The 22,189-nt window shown below is 43.7% G+C and overlaps 2 protein-coding genes across 6 annotated transcripts in view; one reads left to right on the top strand and one right to left on the bottom strand.

The window, feature by feature from the left end:
* The window catches only part of LOC122541735 (gastrula zinc finger protein XlCGF17.1-like), a 47,115-nt gene extending 39,888 nt beyond the window's left edge, over nucleotides 1-7,227 (top strand). The window contains exons 2-3 of one of the 2 annotated variants that reach the window (XR_006309663.1): nucleotides 332-604; nucleotides 5,721-7,227. The gene's annotated coding sequence lies outside the window, so the exon portion shown is untranslated. Of the gene's footprint in view, nucleotides 1-331; nucleotides 620-5,720 lie in introns of both variants that reach the window. The other variant, XR_006309662.1, reaches the window with a different exon arrangement.
* Nucleotides 529-21,984, bottom strand: LOC122541736 (gastrula zinc finger protein XlCGF49.1-like). Of its 4 annotated transcripts, none has more exons than XR_006309665.1 (2): nucleotides 21,931-21,974; nucleotides 529-589 (listed from the first exon to the last, which is right to left on the bottom strand). XR_006309665.1 is itself a non-coding variant. In XM_043678625.1 (2 exons), the coding sequence occupies exon 2, from the start codon at nucleotides 15,690-15,692 to the stop codon at nucleotides 15,042-15,044; it is 651 nt and encodes a 216-aa protein (XP_043534560.1). In that variant the 5' UTR covers nucleotides 15,693-15,932; nucleotides 21,931-21,978; the 3' UTR covers nucleotides 14,992-15,041. The 4 variants fall into 4 exon arrangements, 2 of the variants coding, with proteins under 2 accessions (XP_043534560.1, XP_043534561.1); XM_043678625.1 differs by lacking the exon at nucleotides 529-589 and adding an exon at nucleotides 14,992-15,932 and having other exon boundaries at nucleotides 21,931-21,978; XM_043678626.1 differs by lacking the exon at nucleotides 529-589 and adding an exon at nucleotides 14,992-15,932 and having other exon boundaries at nucleotides 21,881-21,967.
* Between the last annotated feature and the right edge of the window lie 205 nt (nucleotides 21,985-22,189).

Below are 22,189 nucleotides of genomic sequence, written 5' to 3'. Positions count from 1 at the left end.
GGGGAACCTTGTTGAATGCCTTATTCAAATCCATATAGGTCACAACTACTGCTTTGCCCTCATCAATCCTCTTTGTTACTTCTTCAAAAAAAACTTAATCAAGTTTTAGAGACATAAGTTCCCACAATGCTTTGGGATTCTCTTTATCAATTGCCAAGGTCATTTCATGGCCCCTTCTTGCTCTCCTAATTCCTTGTTTGTGCTCTTCCCTTCTTTCTTTATATTTCTCATGGGTTCTTTCCGACTTTAGTTTCCTAAACCTTACATAAGCTTTTTTCTCCCTTTTGCTGTTGGTTTTGTTTGTACTTTTTGTTTCTCTCTCCCTCTCTAGTCCCAGAATGGTGTGTATGGAATTCAGAGTACCAGAGCGACGTGAAGGGAATCTCGAGTCCCGGAGCAGCACGAAGGGAATCCCAAGTTTTGGTGTAGCACAAGATGAAGCAAGTCCCAGCACTACATGACTTACCTTGTTGCTGCTGAGTGCCGGTGAAGAGCGGACAGGAGACGGAGCAATGTGGGGAATCCCAAGCCCCGGAGTGATACATGGGGAATCCAATGGCCCAGAGCGACACAACGTGAAACCAGAGTCCTGAAGCAAAGCAAGGTAAAGCAAATCCTGGTAAGCGTGACTTAAATTGATGCAGCTGAGTGCCAAAGAGGAGTGGGTTGGACGCTAAAGCGATGTTGTACAGTTACTGGGCTTGGGCCTGGTACTATGTGCTAAGCTGCTGCTATTTGGAATTCTTACTGGACTGTAATCTACATACATTTTGCAATGTTATAACTACCTAATTTCCAATTTATTCTTCATCACGTAAGTAATAGAACAGAAAACAGTACAGGCCCTTCAGCCCTCGATGTTGTGCTGATCTTTTATCCTACTTGAAGATCAAATTAAACTACATACCCTTCATTTTACTATCATCCATGTGCCTATCCAAGAGTCGCTTAAATGTACCTAATGTCTCTGACTCTACTATCACCGCTGGCAGTGCATTCCACACACCCACCACTCTATGTGTAAAGAACCTACCTCTGACATCTCCCCTAAACCTTTCTCCAATCACCTTAAGATTATGCCCCCTCGTGATAGCCATTTCTGCCCTGGGAAATTGTCTCCAACTATTCACTCTGTCTATGCCTCTCATCATCTTGTACATCTCTAACAAGTCATCACTCATCCTTCACTCCAATGAGAAAAGCCTTAGCTCCCTCAACATTTCTTTGTAAGATATGCTCTCGAGTCCAGGCAGCACCCTAGTAAATCTCCTGTGCATCCTCTCTAAAGCTTCCATATCCTTCTTATAAAGAGGTGACTAGTATGAACCAAACATTCCAAGTGTGGTCTAACCAGGGTTATAAAGAGCTGCAGCAAAACCTCACTGCTCTTAAACTCAATTCCCCTGCTAGTGAAAGCCAACACAGCAAAAGCCTTCTTAACAAGCCAATTAATTTGGGTGGCAACTTTGAGGGAACTATGGAAGTAGACCACAAGATCCCTCTGTTCCTCCACACTGCCAAGAATCCTGCCTTTAACCCTGTATTCTGCATTCAAATTCGACCTTCCAAAATGAATCACTCCACACTTTTCTAGTGTTTAGATCAGAGTGGTGCTGGAAAAGCACAGCAAGTCAGGCAGCATCCGAGGAGCAGGAAAATCAGCGTTTCGGACAAAAGCCCTTCATCAGGAATCCTGATGAAGGGCTTTTGCCCGAAACGTCGATTTTCCTGCTCCTTGGACGCTGCCTGACCTGCTGTGCGTTTCCAGCACCACTCTAATCTAAACTCTGGTTTCCAGCATCTGCAGTCCTCACTTTTGCCTCACACTTTGAGGTTGAACTCTATCTGCCATTTCTCAGTCCAGATCTTCATCCTGTCAACAATCTGTTGCAACCTACAACAGCCCTCCATGCTACCCAGAACTCTACCAACCTTCGTGTCATCAGCAAACTTACTAATCCACCCTTCCACTTCCACATCCGAGGTCATAAAGAGCAGAGGTCCCAGAACGATCCCTGTGGAACACTACTGGTCACTGAGCTCCAGGCTGAATATTTACCATCTACCACCATCCTCTTGTCTTCTATGGGCCAGGCAATTCTGTATCCACACAGCCAGATTTCTGTGCATCCTATGCCTCCTTACTTTCTGAATGAACCTAGCATGGGGAACCTTCTAAAACGCCTTGCTAACATCCACTGCTCTACCTTCATCAATCTGTTTTGTCATGTCCTCAAAGAATTCAGCAAGGTTTGTGAGGCATGACCTGCCCCTCACAAAGCCATGGTGACTATCTTTAATCAAACTATGGTTTTCCAAGTAATCATAAACCCTATCTCTCAGAATCCTCTCCAATAATTTGGCCACCAAGGACATAATACTGACTAGTCTTTGTCCCTATGCCCTTTCTTGAATTACATTTCCCACCTGCAGTCATCTGGCACTATTCCAGTGGACAGTAAGGACACAAAGATATCGCCAAATGTGCAGCAATCTCTTCCATTGCTTCCTGCAGAAACCTTGGGTATATCCTATCTGGCTCAGGGGACTTTTCTATTCTTAAGTTTTTCAAAATTTTCAGCACATTCTCCTTCTTGACACCAACCTGTTTGAGCATAAAATCCTGTTTCACGCTTTCCTCACAAATATTAAAGTCCCTCTCGCTAGTGAATACTGAAGCAAAGTATTCATTAAGGACTTCCCCTACCTCCTTCGACCGCAGGCACAAGTTCCCTCCACTATCCCTTATCGGCTCTACCCTCACTCTGGCCATCCTCTTGTTCCCCACATACTGTAGAATGCCTTAAGATTTTCCTTAATCCTACCCGCTAAAGCTTTTTCATGCCCCCTTCTAGCTCACTGAAGTCCATTCTTCAGTTCCTTCCTGGCTATCTTTTAACCCTCGAAAGCCCTGTCCGATCCTTGCCTCCGCAAACTTAAGTAAGTTTCCTTCATCCTCTTGACCGGATGTTCTACATTTCTTGTTACCCAACGATCCTTCACCCTACCATCCCTTTCTTGCCTCAGTGGGACAAATCTATCCAGCACTATCACCAAGTGCACCCAAAATAACCTCCACATTTCCGACATTCATTTCCCTGAGAACATTTGTTCCCAATTTAGGTGTTCCAGTTCCTGCCTAAATAGCATTGTAATTCCCCCTCCCCCAATTAAATACTTTGCCATACTGTCTGCTTCTAACCCTCTCCATGACTATAGTAAAGGTTAGAGAGTTGTGATCACTATCACTGAAATGCTCTTCCACCAAGACTTCTGATAACTGGCATGATTCGTTGTCAAGCACTGAATCCAATATGGCCTCCCCCTCTAGCTGGCCTAAGAAGGGCTTATGCCCGAAACGTCGATTCTCCTGTTCCTTGGATGCTGCCTGACCTGCTGCGCTTTTCCAGCAACACATTTTCAGCTATCTACGTATTTAGTCAGGAATCCTTTCTGAACACACCTGACTAAAACTGCTCCATCCAAACTATTTGAACTAAGGAGGTTCCAATTAATATTAGGGAAGTTAAAGTCACCCATGACAACAACCCTGTTACTTCTGCATCTTTCCAAAATCTGCCTTCCAATTTGCTCCTCTTGTCTTTGTTGCTATTAGGGGGCCTGGAGAAAGCTCCAAATAAAGTGCCTGCTCCTTTCCTGTTTCTGACTTCCACCAATACTGACTCCATAGACAAACCCTCCTCAACGACCTCCCTTTCTGCAACTGTGATGCTCTCCCTGATTGCTATGCTACTCCCACACCTCTTTTACCTCCCCTCTATTTCTTTTGATACATCTAAATCCTCGAACATCCAACAACCATTCCTGCTCTTGTGATAGCTAAATCTCCATAATGGCCACATCATAGTTCCAAGTACTGATCCACACTCGAAGGTCATCACCTGGTACATCTTGCTTTAAAATAGACACACTTCAACCCATCACGTTGACTGCAACTTTGCCCTGTCAACTGTCTATCCCTCCTCACAGATTCTCTGCATGCTGTATCTGGCTGTTGACTAACTACTTCATCCTCAGATCCATAGCTCCGGTTCCCACCTCCCTGTGATTGTTTAAACCCTCGTGAAGAGTTTGAGCAAATCTCCTGCCCAGGTTATTGGTGCCCCTCCAGTTCAGATGCAACCAGTCCTTCTTGTGCAGCTCACACCTTCCCCAGAAGATATCCCACTGATCCACATATCTGAAGCCCTCCCTCCTACACCAGCCCTGCAGCCATGCGTTCAGCTGCACTCGCTCTCTGTTCCTAGCCTCACTAGGCCGTGGCACCGGAAGCAATCCTGAGATTGCTACTCTGCTCGTCCTGCCTTTTAGCTTCAACCTAACTTCCTATGTTCTCTTTTCAAGTCCTCAGTCCGTTTCCTAGCTATGTCATTGGTACCGATGTGTAGCACAACTTCTGGCTGCTCTCCCCTCCCCCTTAAGAATCCTGTAGATTTGATCCAAGACATCGTTGACCCTGGCACCTGGGAGGCAGCATACCATCTGGGAGTTTCGTTTGCGACCACAGAATCTCCTGTCTGTTCCCCTAACTGCTGAATCTCCTCTCACTATTACTGTCCTATTCTCCTCCCTTCCCTTCTGAGTCACAAAGCCAGGCTCCGTGCCAAAGACCTAGCCACTTGAGGCTTTCCCCAGTAGGTTGTCCTCCCCAACAGCTCATTGATTTCCTTCATACCAATACACACCTTGGCAAGAGGAGAATGAGTAGTATCATGTTGCAAACATGAGGGCGGCACGGTGGCTCAGTGGTTAGCACTGCTGCCTCACAGCACCGGGGTCCCAGGTTCGGGCGACAGTCTGTGTGGAGTTTGCATATTCTCCCCGTGTCTGCGCAGGTTCCCTCCGGGTGCTCCGGTTTCCTCCCACAGTCCAAAGATGTGCAGGTTAGGTGAATTGGCCATGCTAAATTGCCCAAAGAGTTAGGTGCGTTAGTCAGAGGGAAATGGGTCTGGGTGGGTTACTCTTCTGACGGTCAGTGTGGACTGGTTGGGCCAAAGCGCCTGTTTTCATACTGTAGGGAATCTAATCTAATCTTAAAAAAACCTGGTGGCACCCCGACTAGCCAAGGCAATTCAAAAGCGAGTCAGATCCTGTTTGATATAAGTCAGCAAAATAATGCAGAGTGTAACAGGAAAAACTCCCTTGCCAACACGTCCATTTGAATGTATTCAGCTTGATTTTATTGAATTCCGCTCTAAATATTGCCTTGTTTTTATTGACTTCTTCAGGCTTTTCCCACTACTAATAACACAGCCTCAACGGTGGTCCAATTACTCTTAACAGAGATCATACCGAGGTTTGGAGTGCCTTGATAATTTAGTTCGGACAATGGCCCCCAATTTGTAGGGAAAGTTAACACAGAGCTGAGTGAAGCACAATATATTCAGCAGCAATTCCATTGTGCCTACTACCCCCAGGCGTCAGGCATAGTGGAGAGAGCAAACAGGACTCTTAAGACCAAATTGATTAAGCTAACGTGTGAAATGGGCCTGAATTGGTTGAATGTCTTGCCTTTGGCCCTGTACCGCATGAGGTTTACCCCACAGTCAACTACTGGGCTGTTGGCAGCTGAGATAATCTATGGCAGACCCAGTAGGACTGTTTGGGATACAGATACAAACCCACTTACCCGCATAGACTTAAATATTATGGGAGAGGAAATGCAAGCATACTTTCAGCAGCTAACCTCGTCTCTAAAGTTCCTTCACTCACAGGTCAGGAGCGCCTTCAGATCACCACCACAAACAGTAAACCAGGATTTAAGTGACCTGAATGAACTTCCCAAACTGCAGACAGGAGACCTTGTGCTGACCAAAAACTTGGACCGCCCCAAGCTTGGACACTGGTGGAAAGGATCGTACCAGGTGCTCCTATGAAAGCCAACTGCAGTCAAAGTCCAAGGACAAAGCAGCTGGCCCATTTAATTGACTGTTAACGATGGTACCCTCAAACAGCCTGAAAACTTCACTCGCAGCCTATGGTTGTTTGTTTTCTAAGACTCATATGTGTTTGCACGGTAATTGGACTGTATGTTACCCACTCCCCCGGTCAGTAGATGTGCTGTTTATTGCCATTCCCGGGTGGGACCCTCTTAACCGTGTGGGACCCGTGTGGTAGATACCTCAGATGCCCCCTGTGTAGGCCAGAGTGGGAGGCTTAGAAGGATGGCTTTGGGTCAGTGCATAGAGCTGATAAATTCAGATAGCACTCAGTTCCCCAACTACATGGGAGCCCGGTGAAAAGAAGATACTGCTTCCAACAACCCCACAAGCTTCTCGGGACGGAGATGGGGTTGTGCCTATGCCTTGGTTCCCACGAATGCCTCGTGCCCAGAAACAATGTACCCGCAGGCATTGCCAGGTCAGCCATGAAATGTTCACCTGCATCTGTGATGAGCAAAGGAGCTTACATGTTACTGCAGGACAGCAGTTCATTTGCGGGCATTACAACGGTACCCTTGTCAGCTCAGCCTTTTAATCATACCCTTTTTCTGATTACCAGCCGATTGGATCAGGTGGAAACTCCAGCCACGACAGGAGCTGGCGGTACATTCAGTTCGCAGCTGATAGCCAAAAAGCAAAGTGCTACCGGACCAACAGAGGGTTTGTGTTCCTTCTCAATGGGATCTTCACAACATCCACCCTGATTCTCCCCGTCCTATTCGCTGTAGGGACAGTAGAACTACTCATTGTCCTTTACCCACAAAATGCCCCTACCTATCGAGGATAGTAGCCTAATTGGTTAGTGAGAAATTCTGTGTGTACTGGAGGGACCCAGTAACTCTGGGATCCTCCCTGGGCTAAGGGTTCCTAGGGGCGCTGAAATTACCTCATTTGTGGGTTGACCATTCTCAGAAACAGTACCATCAGGGGATTAAGTGCGAATTGGCAGAACTAAGGATCTACGTACAACAGACCAGATATGCCGTTAACAATTTACTTGCCCAACAACGAGGCATCTGTACAACTGTGGGAAATAAATGTATTACCCAAATTACGGATGAATCTTACAACATAACACACACTATTCAATCCATTTAGCACCAGTTAGACAATCTCAGAAGGTATAAGGTTTGGGGGAACCTGGAGATCCTATTTGCTGTCCTACTCATTGTATGCTGCATCTCACTGACTTTTTTTAATAGAGTCCCTACAGAGTGAAAACAGGCCCTTCGGCCCACCAAGTCCACATTGACCCTCTGAAGAGTATCCCACCCAAACCCCATTACTCTACATTTATCTCTGACTAACACACCAAACCTACACATCCCCAAACACTATGGGCAACTTAGCATGGCCAATTCACCTAATGTGCACATTTGGACTGTGGGAGGAAACCCACGCAGACATGGAGAGAACGTGCAAACTCCACATAGATAGTTGCCCGAGGCTGGAATCGAACCCAGGTCCTTGGCGCAGAGAGACAGCAGTGCTAGCCACTGAGCCACCGTGCCATCCCATTATTTAATACTGGCTGCAGGATTGTTATGAATAAGCTACTAAGACCCTTCTCAGTCCCCATTTAGGGGAGTCATTATCATGGAATGATAAAAGGAAGGAATGTAATGTTCAAAGATTAAATGGAAATATCTTTCTGGACATTAATGTAATACTAAAGAGTTTGACTGCAAAACTGAACCTTCTGGAGGTGGGGGGGGGGGGGTTGACATTCTGTCTCACAAAAAACATGCAGAATGCAGATAACTATCCATTGTAATTCACACTTCATTTAGACAGTCATTTGCTATTGCTCCCCTGCTATTGTAAAGTTAAACTATAATTCAATCTCTTCCATCCAGAAATGCTTTCTGGCCAGAGGTATATCGCACCTACATTGTCTTGGGGAATCACTGAGCCAGGAAATTATTTGCATAACGATTCCCCAGGATTAGGGCATTAGCATTTGCATTATCTCAGACGATTATCTCATCCTGCCATTGTACCTGGGGTAATATGTGACTGTGAGTGACAGGGGGTTGTCCTGAGAGGCATGTGGCTATGGGGAAGTGGCCAGAGCATCTGCAGCATTGCTAACTGCCTTGTATAAAGGGGATGTATTTTCTTTGTTCAGGGTCTCTCTTCTGACTTGACTTTGAGCACCCGCAAAGAGTATCAGAGGGGTTACCTAGCTTGTACAAGCTTTAATGAAGATTAACAGTTTGCAGAAGTTGGTGTGTGCAATTTGCATCTTGTGTGCGAAACTCGGGAAAAGAATTTAACAACACCATGAAGCTGTGTCCCCTAGTAATTGACCCTTCCACTCTGGCAGAAAGCCTCATATTTTGTCCATGTCAGTCTCAATCTTATAAACTTTTATCAGGTCATCCCTCAACCTCCTGCATTCCAGTGAAAACAAACTTAGTCTATCCAAACTTTCTTCAGAGCTAAAATCCCCATACCAGGCAACATCCTGGTAAAACTTTGCTGTACCCTTTCCAAAGAATCCACATTCCCTGGTAGTGTGGTGACCAGAACTGTACACAATATTCCAAGTGTGACATGACTAAAGTTCTGTAAGGCTACAGCATAACGTGTCTATCCTATATACTCAATGCTCCTTCCAATGAAGGCAAGCATGCCATAGGCCGTTTTTACTGCCTTATTTACCTGCACTGCCACCTTCAGCGATCTGTGGACCTGTACAGCTAGATCCCTCTGTATACTCCTAAGGGTTCCGCCATTCACTCTATAATTTCCAACTGGGTTGACTGGGAGAAGTTATTATGATAACTTCACAAAACATTAATCACAAGATTTGTCCCAGTGCTTAATTTAGGGTTCATGATAACACATATTTACATAACAATATAAATGCAAGTTGTTGTCATTGTCTCACAGTTGTTAACACAGGAAAACCTCGCAAACCTGTTAATCGTCAAGCTTAGGTCTTCCCAACTCAAACACATCTGTATCCTGACTTTGACTTATTTTAAAAAACTGCTGCAATGGGGCCCCTCTTGTGGCACAGTGGTAGCGCCCCAACCCCTAGACCAAAGTACGGGTTCAAGTACCACCCACTCCAGAGATGTCTGAACAGGTGGATTAGAAAAATAGATTAAACATATAAAAAAAAGTAAGTGCTGCAAAAGAGCCTTGTAGTGTAAGATACCAAAAATGACATTTCCGACCAAATAATTAAAGGTTAACTAGATATCGCAATAAGCTATGGAGATTGAGATGGAGAGTGGAGACATTAGACTGTTTTGGAAGAAGATTGACCAGGCATGGGAACAAGATGTTTTGCAGCAATACTCAGAAGGGGCAATTCAGCACATGACATCAATCCAGCATATTATTATTATCGGGGACTTTTCAGTTTATTGGACTTCATCATTGGACTGGATTTGTGATGAGGGCTGATTTCTGACCAGAACTATAAGACCATAAGAAATAGGAACAGGAGAAGACCATTCCACTCTTTAAGCCTACTCTGCCATTTAATAGGATCATGGCTGATCCGACATTCCTCACATCCATTTTCTTGTCTTTCCCCATAACCCTTGATTCCTCTCTTGTTCAAGAATATATCTATCTCAGCTTTAAATAGATATACAAGAACTCTACCCCCACTACACTCTATGGCAAGGAGTTCCAAGGCCCCTCAACTCTGAGAAGAAATTGAGATTGAGCTACAAATTCCAGCCATCATTGAGGGGTCCTCAATAGGTAAAAGGATGCGAATCTCACTTGTTTCACGTATCTTATGACCTTTTGTGAGGCACCTTGTCAAACATCTTCTGGAAATCCACACACAATGGGTGGCATGGTGGTTAGCACTGCTGCCTCACAGTGCCAGAGACCTGGGTTCAATTCCCGCCTCAGACAACTGTCTGTGTGGAGTTTGCACATTCTCCCCGTGTCTGCGTGGGTTTCCTCCGGGTGCTCCAGTTTCCTCCCAGAGTCCAAAAACGTGCAGGAAAGGTGAATTGGCCATGCTAAATTGCCCGTAGTGTTAGGTGAAGGGGTAAACGTAGGGGAGTGGGTCTGGGTGGGTTACTCTTCAGAGGGTCAGTGTGAGCTTGTTGGGCTGAAGGGCCTGTTTCCACACCATAGGTAATCAACACATCCACTGGGATCCCCCTGTGTAGTCAATATTTCAGCTGTGGCCTAACCAATAATCATCCTGCTCTTATAAACCATAACACAACTAACAAGGGCAAGGATCCCATTCTTAATCAATCTATTAACCTGCCCTGCCACCTTCAAAAATCTGTGGACAAGCACACCAAGAGCTCTCTGGTCCTCTGTGCTTCCTTTGGCTTTACTATGCGGAACCCCCTCTCAAATAAAATGTGAAAGGCATTTAGTAAATTTATCATTCTTAGTACAGGATAGAAATTCAGAACAGATCATTTTAATTTCTATTTGGCATTGTTCTTCTTTGGTTCTCAAAGTCTATAAAGCCGTGTCCCATGCACTCCTCCCCTCTCTGTTTCTTGCTCAAGATTCAGCTTCTAGTCATTTTACTTATTCTTTTCTTCTTGTGATCTTCACCTTTCCTGTCCTTAAACTGGTAATTCACCTGTGGCTCAATCCTTCACTCTGATTCTCCAAATTTAGTTGGTGCTTTGATCTTTAATAACTTGAAGATAGATATATATATATATATATATATATACAGCTGCTGTGGTTGGTGTGGGCTGAGCAGTGCAGGGACGAGCCAATAGTGGTAAACACTGAGATTGGAGAGTGTTCATTGTTCAGATTCACTCTGAGACCATACTCAGAATTTATAAATCCTCTACTCCACTCACAATTGTGCTTGGGGTTGGTTGTCTTATCATTCAGGAGTCAAAAAGGGGCAGGGCTAGGCAGAGAGTGAAAGTTATACATTGCAGGATCTGGTGGCAGCTCTGTCTATTTCACAGAGTATGAGTGGTCAGCAGGGTAGGAAACGAAAAGAGGCCCTGGGAGGACTGGAAACATCTTACAAAAGGTTTTGCATGTCATACAAGAACCCACATACCCTGAGTTTGACCCAAACCGGGTAACAGATATAGGCCTTCACAGGAGAAGGACATCATTGGCTAGGTCAGCATTTATTGCCCATCCCTAACTGCCCATAGGCAGTTAAGAGTTAACCACATTGCTGTGGGTCTAGAATCACATGCAGACCAGACCAGGCAAGGATGACAGTTTCCTTCCCTAAAGGGCATTAGTGAACCAGATGGGTTATTCTGAAATTCAATAATGATCATCATTTTTAGAATACAAATACCAGATTTTTTTTATTGAATTCAAATTCCAACATCTGCTGGGATTTGACCCTGGATCCCAAGAACATTTTGATTAACACCACTGTTAGGCCATTGCTTTCCCTTGCCACCAAGCAGACACTATTATCCGTCATTTTGATCAGGGCAATCTGTAACATTGCACATCTGCAGCTCTCCTTGGCCAGAAAGCTGGTGACGGTTTCTTTTCTGCCTGAAAGGGACAGAGTTTCTGTCAACTCCCTTACCAGGAGAGTTAATGGGAAATATTTGCAGACAGGAAATTCAAACCAAACACCATATCAAGATTTGACACAGTCACTCACAGTCACAGACCAAAATGAGTATTTTGTGTCAGTATTCACCCAGGAGAAGAATATGGAGGATAGTGAGATGTGTGGAGCGTGCTAATATGTTAGGTCATTTTGAGATCAAGATAGAAGTGGTACTGGGTCTCTTGAAGAGCATCAAGGTCCCCAGGGCCCAATGATATCTACACCAGGATATTGAGAGGGGCAAGACAGATTGTTGGGGCCTTGACCAAGATCTTTGTATGAGGAGAAAGTGAGGACTGCAGATACTCGAGATCAGAGCTGAAAATGTGTTGCTGGAAAAGTGCAGCAGGTCAGGCAGCATCCAAGGAGCAGGAGAATTTTATTCATTTTCTGAAGAAGGGCTCATGCCCGAAACATCGATTCTCCTGCTCCTTGGATGCTGCCTGACCTGCTGCGCTGTTCCAGCAACAAATTTTCAGCCAAGATCTTTGTATCTTCGCTATCCACTGGAGAGGTTCTGGAGGACTGGGCAGTACCTAACATTCCTCTGGTCAAGAAGGAAGATATGGATAATCCAGGAAACCATAGTCCGGTGAATCTCGCATTGGTGGTAGGGATGAAATTTACACACATTTGGAAAAGCATGGCTTAATTAGGAACTGTCAGCATGGCCTTGTGCAGTGCAGGTCATGTCTTACTAACTAGGTTTACTTTTTCGAGGTGACAAAAGTGATCAATGAGGGTAGAACAGTGCATTTTATCTACATAGATTTTTAGCAAGGCTTTTAAATAGGTATCTCATGGTAGGCTCATCCAGAAGGTGCATGGGATCCACAGTGATTTGGCCATGTGTGGATTTGGAATTGGCTTGCCCATAGAAGGCAGAAAGTAGTGGTGAAATTGTGTTTTTCTGGCTGGTGGTGTTTCACTGGGATCTGAACTAGGCCCTCTGCTGTTTGTGTTATACATAAATGACTTAGATGAAATTGTAGATGGGTTGGTTAGTAAGTTTACAGATGATACAAAGATCTTTGAAGTTGTAGAAAGCATGGAAGGTTATCTACGAATACAGCAGGATGTACATCAGTTGCAGGTATATATAGAGAAATGGCAGATTAGATTAGAATACCTACAGTGTGGAAACAAGCCCTTCGGTCTAATCAGTCCACACCGACCCTCCGAAGAGTAACCCACCCAGACTCATTTCCCTCTGACTAACGCACCTAACACTATGGGCAATTTAGCTTAGCCAATTCACCTGACCTGCACATCTTTGGACTGTGGGAGGAAACTAGAACACCTGGAGGAAACCCACGCAGACACGGGGAGAATGTGCAAACTCCACACAGACAGTCACCCGAGGCTGGAATTGAACTTGGGACCCTGGAGCTGTGAGGCAGCAGTGCTAACCACTGAGCCGCTGTGCTGCCCCAATCCGGGTAAGTGTGAGGTACTGCACTGTGGGAGATCAAATTGTAAGGACAAGTATACAGTTAATGGCAAGACCCTGAACAGCATTGATATACAGAGGGATCTTGGGTTTCAAGTCACTGAAAGTGGCCACATAAGTAGATACAGTGGATACAGCACTTGCCTTTATTGGTTGGGGAACTGAGTACAAGAGTCCAGGTATCACGCTGCAGATTGATAAGACTTTGATTAGGCCAAACTTAAGAGTATTGTGTTCAACTCTGGTCATCGCATTACAGGAAGGATGTGAAGGCTTTGAAGAGGTTGCAGAAGAGGTTTGCCAGGATGCTGCCTGGATTAGAGGCTATGAGCAATAAGGAGAGACCAGAAAAACTCAGGATGTTTTCTCTAGAGTGGTGGAGGCTGAGGGAACACGTGATAGAAGCTTAGAAAATTATGAGATGCACAGATCGGGTTGACATTCGGAATCTTTTTTCCAGAGTTGAAATGTCTAATGCATTTAAGGTGAGAGGGGAAAAGTTCAAAGAAGGCGTGAGGGGCAAGTTTTTTTTTTAAACACAGAGTGGTAGGAGTGTGCTGCCAGGGGTAGCGTTAGAGGCAGATACGATAGAGACTTTTAGATAAGCACATGAATAAGCAAGGAATAGAGAGATACGGACCAAGGGCAGCCAGAAGGGATTTGTTTAATTTGGTATCATGTACGACACAACATTGTTGGCCAAAGACCCATTCCCATGCTGTATATGTCTTTGTACTCCACTTTTGGCAAGGTGGCTCAGTGGTTAGCACCGGTACCTCATAGCATCAGATACCCAGGTTCAATTCCAGCCTCAGGTGACTGTCTGTGCAGAATGTGCATATTCTCCCAGTGTCTGCATGGATTTCCTCAGAGTGCTCCGTTTATTCCCACAGTCCAAAGATATGCAGGTTAGTGGAATTGGCCAAACTAAATTTCTCAGTGTCCAAGGATGTGTTGGTTAGATGTATTAGTCAGGGGAAATGTAGAGTAATACGGTAGGGGAATGGGTGGATTACTCTTCAGAGGGTTGATGTGGACTTGTTGGGCAAATAGCTTGTTTCCACACTGTAGGGATTCTAAAAATTCAGCAATATCTGAATATCAGACTTTGACATTGGAAGGATAAAGATCTGTTTGTTCTGTCCATGGGAAAATAATTTAGCGATCAGCATAACTGGAAAAGCACCAAGAGATTATAAATCATGCCAAGAACACGGTTGGAGAATACATTGAAGTTGTGAGGTTTCCTGCCTCTATTACACTCCCAGGCAGTGCATTCCAGAATCACACATCAGAGGAATGACAGACTATCCTGAGGGGAAGGACCAACACAGGCTTACCTGAATGATAGCTAAAGGTTAATTTATGAAGACAGGTTAAAGTGAACAGGCTCCTGAAACCTCCTATTTTAATCAAACATGTTAACCAATTTACCTTCAAAAGGCTACTTTTAAACAAAATAATATCTACCTTAAAATGGTAGAATCCAACAATTACAGAAATACATTTAACCTTTGCAAAACAATTATCACAATCTTTTTCAAATCAAAATGTAGCTCTACTGGTTGAGATTTAATCAGGAACAGATTACAATTTGACAGTATGATTTCAGCATTCACCGCTATTCGTCCTGACTCTAAACAGTTGTAAAGGAGCTTCTGTGCATGTCTAAAAGTCTGGACTATGGAATACCTGGCTGGAACACATTGCTTACATCTCAGAATTAACCCCACATGAGATGTTTGCTACCAGTGAAGAGAGATGAGAAACACCAAAGTGCTGTTTATCCCCCTCTGCGTGACGATGAAAGACCAAATTCATGCTGAAGTTTTATTTCTACTTTTCAATCCTCTCCTGACAGTGTCCTTTCAGAGCTACAGCCAGATGTTGTCAAGTAGTCAAGGGGGAAAGATCACACCAAATGTTTAAAACAGAACTAACCAATGTCAATTTTATCCACAATTTTAATATAAAATTTGAATATGGGGTTAACAATATCAGAAAGGAACTTCAACCACCTGAATAAACATAGTCTATTCTGTGCGTAATTAACACCAGGATCTATCCTACGACTATTGCACAATTACTTGTGTATTCGTTGGTGAGTCACCAGATTGGATGATCGAGTGAATCCCTTCCCACATACAGAGCAGGTAAAGGGTCTTTCCCCAGTATGTAGGCGCTGGTGCCCAAGAAGGCTGGATTTTTGTGTAAATCCCCTTCTACACACAGAGCAGGTGAATGGCCTCTCCCCAGTATGAATTCGCTGGTGTGTCTGCAGATGGGATGAATGGGTAAATCCCTTCCCACACAGGGAGCAAGTGAATGGCCTCTCCCCAGTATGAACTCTCTGGTGCTCCACAAGACTGGATGACTGAGTGAATCCCTTTCCACAGATGGAGCAGGTGTACGGCCTCTCCCCTGTGTGAACTCGCTGGTGTTTCTGCAGGGTAGAAGACTGAGTGAATGCCTTCCCACACACAGAGCAGGTGAATGGCCTCTCTCCAGTATGAGTGCGCTGGTGCGTCAGTACCTCAGTTCTACTTTTAAAACTCTTCTCACATGCTGAACATTGAAAAGGTCTCTTATCAGTGTGAACACGTCTGTGCGACAGCAGGGTGGATAACTGTGTGAATTCCTTCCCACACAATGAGCAGGGGAATGGTCTCTCCCCAGTGTGAACATGCATGTGCATATGGAGCTTCGATAGCTCTGTGAATCCCTTTCTACACATGGAGCAAGTGAATGGCCTCTCTCCGGTGTGACTGCGTCGATGAATTTCCAGCTGAGATGGGTAATTAAATCCCTTTCCACAATCTCCACATTTCCATGGTTTCTCTCCAGTGTGACTGCGTTGATGAGTTTCCAGTTCAGATGGGTAATTGTATTCTTTCCCACAGTCTCCACATTTCCATGGTTTCTCTGTGGTGCGGGTGCCTTTGTGTCTCCCCAGGTTGAATGATCAGTCGAAACCCTGTCCAAACATAGAACGGCACATATTTACTCACGTACACTGTGTGAGTGGTGTGATTTTTCTTTCAAGCTGTAAGCTCACTGGGATGCTGAAGGCTCTTTCATCTGTGTCCTGGAATACTCTCACTTGGGTGTGTATGTCAGTGCCTTTTGAGTCACATTGGCTTTTTAAAAATATTTAGCCACAGACAGCACAGGCAAACATTTGTCCTTCCACATTCAGATGTTGATAATTGAGTAGCTGTCAGATCACCACATGATTTTTGTTTCAATTTCCCAAACTACAAATCCTCTCTTTATAATACCCTGTAAAAGACATGTAAAAGGTCTTCACTATCGGTACAGGCCATAAATCTAGAATATAAAATTTGAGTTTCTATGGAATTTCTTCAAACATGTCATCCATTCGAAGTAAAAAAGAAGCAAAAATCAACAACTTCCCAATCACAACAAAATAAGCCTTTCCAATGAAATCAGGGCATTATTACCAGTCTCCTCGAGACATTCTTGTAACAATGCTATGACTTTAAGAGGTATAGTTTGCCCTTTTTTTGGAGCGGTTTAAAGACGGAGGTCTATTTCCATCTAATAATCAGCTTGTGAGGCCTTGGAATTTTTTTTCTAAATTCAGAACAATGAAAGCAGCCTGAATGGGTGGGTCTAGTTCCCAGAGAACCAGAATTTTTAGTTTTAGATTATCATTAACAGTTCGGGGGTCTTGAAGCTGGGTTTGGAAGCTACAGTACATCTCTCCCTGCTACTCACTTTCTCTTGATATTTTTCCTTCTGACTGGAGAGTTGCATGTGTGACAATCTATTTTACTGAACTTACCTTTGCCAAGGGTGTGTTTATGGCATGTTACTATATTGGAACAGATACTGTTTTGTAATTAAATACTTCATTATTCTGTTAAATCATTCCAATTTCTTCTTTCTTTTATTGTATTTTAAATATAGTGTATGATTAAAGTGTGCTGTGCTCTAAGACTGGTAGTTTGAACAATCAAATTGCATCCAGAATGCAACACTTGCCTTTAAAATAAGAAAATATTAGAATCTAGGCTATCCTGTTAATATATTTTGAGGGGGTGTTGGTGTTTTTTCTGTTTTGGGTGTTCTATTTGGTTAATTTAAACAGGGTGTGCCTTGTGTTATTATGGCTGCTTCAGTCTCCAAACGTTTCCTTGGGGTGGAAGAAGTCACTTCGGGAGTTTTACATAAAGTGAGCAAAGTAAAGCTTTCAATATTGCCAAACAAGTTAAGGTTGGAGTTGCATGTGTCTGTGAGGAAAGGGGAAATAATTGCAGTAATAGTTCTGCGTTCCTGGCAAATGTAAATGTCATCCGAATCATCGGAGATTGTTAAAATTCAATTGCAAATGAAGCAATGTGACTTAGAGACAACGGCAAGAGAAAATAAAAAGAAAAAATAGACCTTGTGGAACAAGAAAAGGAAAGAATAGTCCTGACAGAATAAAAAGAAACAGAAAGGGAAATGAAAGAGTTTGAATTACAATTAAAAACAGAGGAAAGGTTGGCCCTAGCAGAAGACAGGAGGAAGAGAGTTTTTTGAACTTTAGAGTTTGGAACTAAAAACTCAAAGTTCACTTAAAATGGCAGAGGTAGTGGGGAAACGTAGGAGTAGTTATGAGGACAGTGATGGAGAGCAATCCCATCATAGCCAAAGGCCTGATTGGCATCTGTTTAAATATGCCTGAAGAAGGGCTCATGCCCAAAACGTCGATAAAAAATTCCTGAAAAAGGGCTCATGCCCGAAACGTCGACTCTCCTGCTCCTTGGATGCTGCCTGACCTGCTGTGCTTTTCCAGCAACACATTTTCAGCTCTGATCTCCAGCATCTGCAGTCCTCACTTTCTCCATCTGTTTAAATATGTCCAGGTGTTGCCTCAGTTCAACGAGAAGGACATAGAAGCCTTTCTAATTTCAATTCAGAAAGTAGCTGAACAAATGAAATGGTCGGTGACCATGTAGGTATTGATGATCCAAGCAAAGCTTGTAGGTAGTGAGTTAGCTAGTGAGGTATTTGTGTTGCTATCAGGTATGGTATGTAGTGAGAATAAAGTGATCTTAAGTGCATATGAGCCAGTACCAGAAGCTTATAGACATTTTAGGAATCTAAAGAAGGAACCTGGTCAAATGTACAGAGTTTGAAAGGCTCAAAATAATTTTGATAGGTTGATAAGTTGAAAATAGATCAAACATATGATACTCTTAGAGATGCATGTCTGGGACTTGCCTTTAAAATTAAAAAAAATTAGACTCTAGGCTATTCTCTTAACATATTCTGAGGGGGTTGGGCCTGGTCCATAACACACTTCATGGGGTTTTCCACTGGCTATGGAATGTATCATGCATACTGATGAACATTATATGGTCTTGCTGCTGGGCCATTTGGACATAAAGACAATGGAGGATATTGGATAAACCTCTCATCTTGCATCTACAACTTGCTCATTGAATCAGGCCCAAGTCTAGGCCCAGGAGAGGATTCTCTAATTTATACAGACCCCTTCAGACTGGATAGCCAAGGATCAAGGGTGTGGATGAAGTGCCACCAAGTATAGGCTCTCAGATTATTGGACAAAAATTGCCACTTCTCACACCAAATATATATATGGCTCAGGGATGCACTAGGCTGTAAACATCACCTGCAACCTGGGAGCAGGTGAAAGCTGTTGGGCATTTTGGGCAATAAATTTTGAGAAGTCAGGAGAACAGTAAGGCTGGAGAGTGCAGCAGAGATTTCGGTGAAAATAAGCCTATGATGTGAGAAATGATGAGAAACAGCATCAGTGATGAGGATCAGGGTAAATTAGGAAAATGTCAAAATTAAAGTACAGAAAACAAGTGTATGGAATGCACAGAGGATTGAATTTTTTTTGTACTGAATATTTTTCTCATACTAGGAGGCAGCCAGTTAGCCCCTCAGTCTTGATGCTGCAGTGAGCTCATGGCTGAAAAAGAATATGAATGTAATCTAAAGAAGACCTTGTGGTGTGATAGTTGGACTATTAATCGAGAGACCTAGGTAAAGTTCTGGAGGACCCAGGTTCCAATCCTGCTACGGCAGATACTGAAATTTGAATTCACTAAATATCTGGGATTGGGGTGTAATGATGACCATGAATCTATTATTGGAAAACTCCATCTAGTTCACTGCCATCCTTATCTAGTCTGACCTACATGTGACTCCACAGCAATGTGGTGACTCTGAATTGCCTTCTGATCAACTAGGGCTGAGCAATAACTGCTGGTCTAGCTAGTGACAGCCTCGTCCCATGGATGAATTAAAAAACATAAAAACTGCAAAAGTTTCTCTATGTATGTAAAAAGAAAATGCATGGCTAACATGAATGTGTGTTCGTTAAAGGAGAATTCGTGTTGGGGAATAGAAAAATAGCAGAGAAGCTGAATGGTTAGTTTTGTCTGTTTTCAGGAATGTCCCAGAAGCAGAGACCTGACTGGCAAGGGACAATGAGATGTTGAATAAAATTAGTGTTGTAGTGGAGAAATTAGGATTATGAGATGTCGCTAAGTCTCTGGGACCTGATAGTCTACACCCAAGAGTGTTGAAGATGGTGACTCTAGAGATAGTTGATGCATTGTTAATCTTTCAAAATTTCATAGGTTCTGAAATGATTCTCATAGAGTAGAAACTAACAAATGTCACTGCACTATTTAAGAAAGGAGCAAGACAGAAAGCAGAGTACGACAGACTTGTTAGCCTGATACCAGTAATAAGGCAAATGGTAGAATATGAGACTATCTCCCTGGGTCCCACTCCCCGCACCCCCAACTAACTATCTTAAATCCTCCTGAGCAGGTTTGGCAAATCTCCCTGCAGTATATTAGTCCCCTTCCAATTTAGGTGCAATCCATCCTTCTTGTAAGGGTCACGTCTACCTCAAAAGAGCTTCCAATAATCCAAAAACATGAATCCTTCTCCCATACACCAACTTCTCATCTACTCTGTCCTCCTGCTCCTGCCCTCACTAGCTCGTAGCACCAGGAGTAATCCAGGTGTTACTACTCTCGAGAACCTCCTTTTTAGATTCCTGCCTAACTCTCTGTAATCTCCCTTCAGAATTTCAACCTTTTCCCTTCCTATGTCACTGGTTCCAATGTGGACAATGACCTTCTGCTGGCCCGTCTCCCCCGCGAGAACATTCTGCACCCTCTGAGACATCCTTGATCCTGGCACTAGGGAAGCAACACACCATTCTGATTTTTCGCCTGTAGCCACAGAAACGTCTGTCTATACTTCGGACTTGAGAGTCCCCTAACACAATTGGTCTCTTGGAACTCGGAGTAGCCCTCATTACATTAGAGCTGAAAATGTGTTGCTGGAAAAGCGCAGCAGGTCAGGCAGCATCCAAGGAACAGGAGAATCGACGTTTCGGGCATAAGCCCTTCTTCAGGAATGGAGTGCCTTGGATGCTGCCTGACCTGCTGCGCTTTTCCAGCAACACATTTTCAGCTCTGATCTCCAGCATCTGCAGTCCTCACTTTCTCCTCATTACGTTAGAGTCAATCTCAATACCGGAAACTTGGCTGTTTGTGCTACGTTCCCCTGAGAATCCATCACCCCCTACATTTTCCAAAACAACACACTTGTTTGAAATGGGAATAGAAGTAATCCACAGTAACCCGTAAACTCTCCCTAAACTCCCACATCCGACGAGAAGAGCATATCACTCTATTAAAGGCCAGTTTTGCTCCTCCAGAATCCACAGACCCAGAAAATAGACCCACCATTTATTCCTCTGCAAAACTCTGCTCCGGGTTAAATTATTAAGTGATTAAAGGCTTAATAGCAAAATACTTAAAAGGATAGACAGTAACCTCAGACTAAATGTGTGCCCTCGTTGCAAACCTAGAGCCAGGGAGCAATTTAAAAATAAGGGTGGCATAATTTTGGACAGAGACAAGGGTGTTTTCTTTTACTCAGACAATTGTGAATCTTTATAATTCTTTATTTAAAGAGTCATGATTTGGAGATGCCGGTGTTGGACTGGGGTGTACAAAGTTAAAAATCACACAACACCAGGTTATAGTCCAACAGGTTTAATTGGAAGCACACTAGCTTTCGGAGCGACGCTCCTTCATCAGGTGATAGTGGAGGGCTTGATCGTAACACAGAATTTATAGCAAAAATTTACAATGTGATGTAACTGAAATTATACATTGAAAAATTGATTGTCTGTTAAGCCTTTCATCTGTTAGAATACAGTGATGTTTCACTTCTTTCATGTGTAAATCACAAAACCTTTTTTTTAAAGTTGAATTTTAAAAAAAGGTTTTGTGATTTACACATGAAAGAAGTGAAACTATCACTGTATTCTAACAGATGAAAGGTTTAACAATCAATTTTTCAATGTATAATTTCAGTTACATCACACTGCAAATTTTTGCTATAAATTCTGTGTTACGATCGAGCCCTCCACTATCACCTGATGAAGGAGCGTCGCTCCGAAAGCTAGTGCTTCCAATTAAACCTGTTGGACTATAACCTGGTGTTGTACGATTTTTAACTTTATTTAAGGAACTGAGACTTTTGAGTATATATAGAGGGTGGTAAGCTTTCATTCCGGTAAAGGGTTACAGGGATGTTTGGGAGGCATTCCATCAACCATGATACATTCCAATGTCCGAGCAAGCTCGTCAGTCTGAATGTTCCTGCGATCTGTGACCTCCCTGCATAACTTTGTCATTTTATGACAATGCTCCCACCCCGAAGTGACCGGTTATCTGGGTCATTCCTTTACAAAGATGGCTGGGCTATTTCCATCATCAAGATGGCGACGGTTGCCTGGGGAGTTCCGGTCCTTCAATCGGGAAAGAAGCCCCGCCCTCCCACTCGCAAGATACCTCATACTAAGCCGATGCCTCCGACCTGTCCCCGCCTGAAGGCATTTATTCGGAGGCTTACCCCAGAAGTTTATGACATCCCCAACTCATTCCCGCGATTTCCGTGCCTACCCTGTCTGACAATCTTGGCCGCCGCAACAACCATCCGCTCTTCCTCACTCTGTCCATCTAACTGAAACTGAGCATGCTCACAGCACACCCCGCTCCTACACCTGCGCACTGGCTCTCAGGTCACTGAGATGAGGTAATTTATGGTGCTAGGTATTTAGGATAGCTAATTCACCATTGACATCTACAGTTAGAGACAGAAACTCAGTGTTTCAACATCTTGGTTATGATTCGAACGAAAGATGGAATACAAAATAAATAC

The sequence above is a fragment of the Chiloscyllium plagiosum genome, chromosome 38, assembly GCF_004010195.1.
Source record: "Chiloscyllium plagiosum isolate BGI_BamShark_2017 chromosome 38, ASM401019v2, whole genome shotgun sequence".
Classification (NCBI taxonomy): domain Eukaryota; kingdom Metazoa; phylum Chordata; class Chondrichthyes; order Orectolobiformes; family Hemiscylliidae; genus Chiloscyllium; species Chiloscyllium plagiosum.
This window is presented reverse-complemented; position numbering and strand designations above follow the sequence as displayed.